This window comes from Etheostoma spectabile, chromosome 10 (genome assembly GCF_008692095.1).
Source record: "Etheostoma spectabile isolate EspeVRDwgs_2016 chromosome 10, UIUC_Espe_1.0, whole genome shotgun sequence".
Taxonomy (NCBI): Eukaryota; Metazoa; Chordata; class Actinopteri; order Perciformes; family Percidae; genus Etheostoma; species Etheostoma spectabile.
The window spans coordinates 8,562,904-8,566,082 of NC_045742.1; the positions used below are offsets into that span (position 1 = coordinate 8,562,904).

Sequence of the window (3,179 nt, forward strand, 5' to 3'; positions counted from 1 at the left end):
TGGCATTTTAAAAGTAGCCTACATTTCCTTTAGCTAGCTAACGGTACACTACAGAGAAAGTGTGATATTTTTACGTCCGTTTTGAAGCGACAAAGGGAAAATATTTCAATTGACACATTAACTGGAACCGAAATGAGGAACCAAAATTTGCATTCTAACCTTGTCCAATTCCTACCGGTCGCGTAGGAACCGGTTCCATAGTGGAACCGGGTTTCGATACCCTACCCTAATGTACACCCACCATAACACCTGGACTTCCAACACACTCCAGAGCGTAGTCCACGCCTCCCTCTGTCATCTCCACCAGAACCTCCTGAATGGGCTTGCTGAATTTTGTGGGGTTGACACATTCAGTGGCACCAAACTCCTTGGCTTTCTCAAACTTCGCAGAGTTGATGTCCACACCAATGATCCTGGTTGCCCCGGCAACCTTGCAGCCCATGACAGCTGCCAGTCCGACAGCTCCGAGCCCAAACACGGCACATGAGGAACCTTTTTCAACCTGGATGCACGCACTTTGGGAGTCAGTCAACCAGAAAGCTGTTTGAAAGATGTCTGACAAGATCACTCTACCATGTTTAAAAATAACTTTGATATAGTACATTTTGCTTTCATTCTTCTGAACATATCCAGTATACACATTCTATTTACCTTATACTGGCCCAAGATATTATTATGAAAGGAAAAATTCTTATCAGGCACACAAGAATGCTTTGTCATTAGTTTAGTTTCATTCACACATTCACTTTGTTTTCAGTTAGGAGTGACCCTTACATTGCTCTTGAGCAATCCAAAGTTGGTGCAATGTTCAAACCAGTTAAGCTATTTTCTTCTATTTTCATTTTTCTTGATGCTGTATATCAACTACAGATGGTGCGATTTTTTTGCTTCCCGATACCGATTCTGATACCTGAACTTGTGTATCGGCCGATGCCGAGTACTGATCCGATACCAGTGTGTCATGTATTTTATTATGTTTTAACAACTGTATACCACTATCCCTGAATGGATGTGATATGATTTCTATCTTTGTTATTGTCCTGGCTCAGGTTAAAATCTTTGTGAAACAAGAACAAACAAACAATGAATGCCACAGAACTTTCTTTTATCATCCGGGTTGACAGTCAGTTATAACGGAAAAATAACATAAATTACTTTAACATCGATTTTTTTAGAGCTTTATTATGTGGTGTCTGATTGGTGCATAAACTCCAGTACTTCCCAATACTGATATCAGTGTTCTAGGCAGTATCGGAGATATCATAATTGGAACATCTCTATTTTCAACAAAACTTTCTTTGTTTGGTTTTGTATTTATCTTATTTTAATATGCAAAACCCCCCTTTGTTTACCCCACAGTACACTTATGTGGTGTTATCTGGTAGGGAAAATAAATAACTACAGTCTTACTATGTACTGTTAACACTGGGCAGCAGCAACTTGTCAAATAAAATTGTCAAAAATTCCAAATACTAAATTTAACTAAGATGTTTTCTTTTAGATAGTAAAATAACTTTGTTAATTAAAGATATATATATATATATATATATATATATATATATATATATATATATATATATATACACACACACACACATACACAACTGTTTATCAATGTTCAATATGTAAGTGTAAGTAAATCTTGGTACATATGTTGCATTCTTCTTGTTCTAAGGACATGCAGAGTACAAGAAGAAGCAGATCTGTATCCTCTTACCTTGCCTGTATTAATAGCAGCACCATAACCAGTGGAGACACCACAGCCTAGTAGACACACTTTGTGTAGCGGTGCATCGCTTCTTATCTTTGCAAGTGAGGTATCGGGAACGACAGTGTACTGGGAGAAAGAACTGACGCCAAGGAACTGGTACACCTGCTGCCCCTTGCAGGATATCCTGCTTGTGCCATCAGCCAATACACCCACTTGTGTATTTGCCCTAAAAGCCACAAAAAAGGAAACTGTGAGTAGTTAAACACAATGAACACAATAGTGCTTTGTGTGTGTTAACAGGTTGTAATACAATTTTTTTTTTTAAATCACCAGTTCTTCCTGCAATGATTGGTTTTAGGACTGCGACACCGTTCACATTCCCCACATTGTGGCAGAAAAAGAGGAATAACTTTGTCGCCTGTGAAAACGACAAAAAAAACAGGCTGACAACTTCATTCAGACTCACATGTCGTGTCATGTTGTTTGCTGTGAGCTGTACAATGCACCTGGTGAGAATTTGGTGACTTCAGGACCGATGCTCTCCACTATCCCGGCTGCTTCGTGGCCGAGAACCAATGGGAATGGTCTGAACGTCATCCCTATTCCAGCTTCGTACAGGTATGCCAGGTCTGTGTGGCACACGCCTGTGGCAACTATCTGTACAAACAGTTTGCGAGCTGAATCACGTTACAGTTTTAGGAAATGGATGTTGTTGATATGCAAAATTGAGAATGAGTATTTCCTGTCAGCATTTGTTGCTTGCATGATGAAAGTAAAAACAGAAATGAACATTGTGTGAGTGATACAAGTCTTACTCTTATGTCTATGCCAATATGTCACTTGAAAATAATGAAAACACTGCATTCGGATATATACTTTAACATAATCAAATTCAAATGATCACCGCTGAAAAAACAATACCTGTTAATCAACGATAGCAAGTTTGCTGTATTTGATCACATGTTTTCTTGCATTACAGACAAACTTGTGATAAGCAGCTGACCTTGATGCGCACTTCATGGACTTTAGGTGGTGCCACCTCCACATCCTCAATGGAGAGAGGCTTCCCGGGCTCCCATGCAACAGCTGCTTTGCATTGGATGACCTAAGAGAGACAAAAAAAATGTTTGTTGCTTGGTTGTGAGCATGGGCTGGGTTGGGAGTAACGCTGTCCCGTGTCACATGAGAAGACGGGGGAATGTTTTGGCTGGGCGTAGCCTGTTTCTGTTTTGATGGACAAATTGTTCTGTATGGTTACATAAGAGAGGCAAATTGGTTGAACATACAGTTGTAACAAGTGTTGCCTGGAGTCTCCAACAATAACATTTAGGCCTAAGTTACTATAGCTATAATAAAAATAAAAAATAAAAAAAACAGTAAATATATTGTAGACGAAGTTTTTTCTTACCTGACCTGCTGTTGACATTGTGAGTGGTTTTAACTAAAAATTGCCTGCATTTGAACAAAA

The 3,179-nt window shown here is 39.2% G+C and overlaps 1 protein-coding gene across 1 annotated transcript in view; it reads right to left on the reverse strand.

The window, feature by feature from the left end:
* The window catches only part of LOC116696519 (alcohol dehydrogenase class-3-like), a 4,676-nt gene that overhangs the window by 1,340 nt on the left and 157 nt on the right, over window positions 1–3,179 (reverse strand). Inside the window, 6 exon segments of the mRNA XM_032527572.1 lie at window positions 242–502; window positions 1,718–1,937; window positions 2,042–2,129; window positions 2,218–2,368; window positions 2,715–2,816; window positions 3,120–3,163. Coding sequence (XP_032383463.1) covers window positions 242–502; window positions 1,718–1,937; window positions 2,042–2,129; window positions 2,218–2,368; window positions 2,715–2,816; window positions 3,120–3,137 — 840 coding nt within the window. The 5' untranslated portion in view covers window positions 3,138–3,163.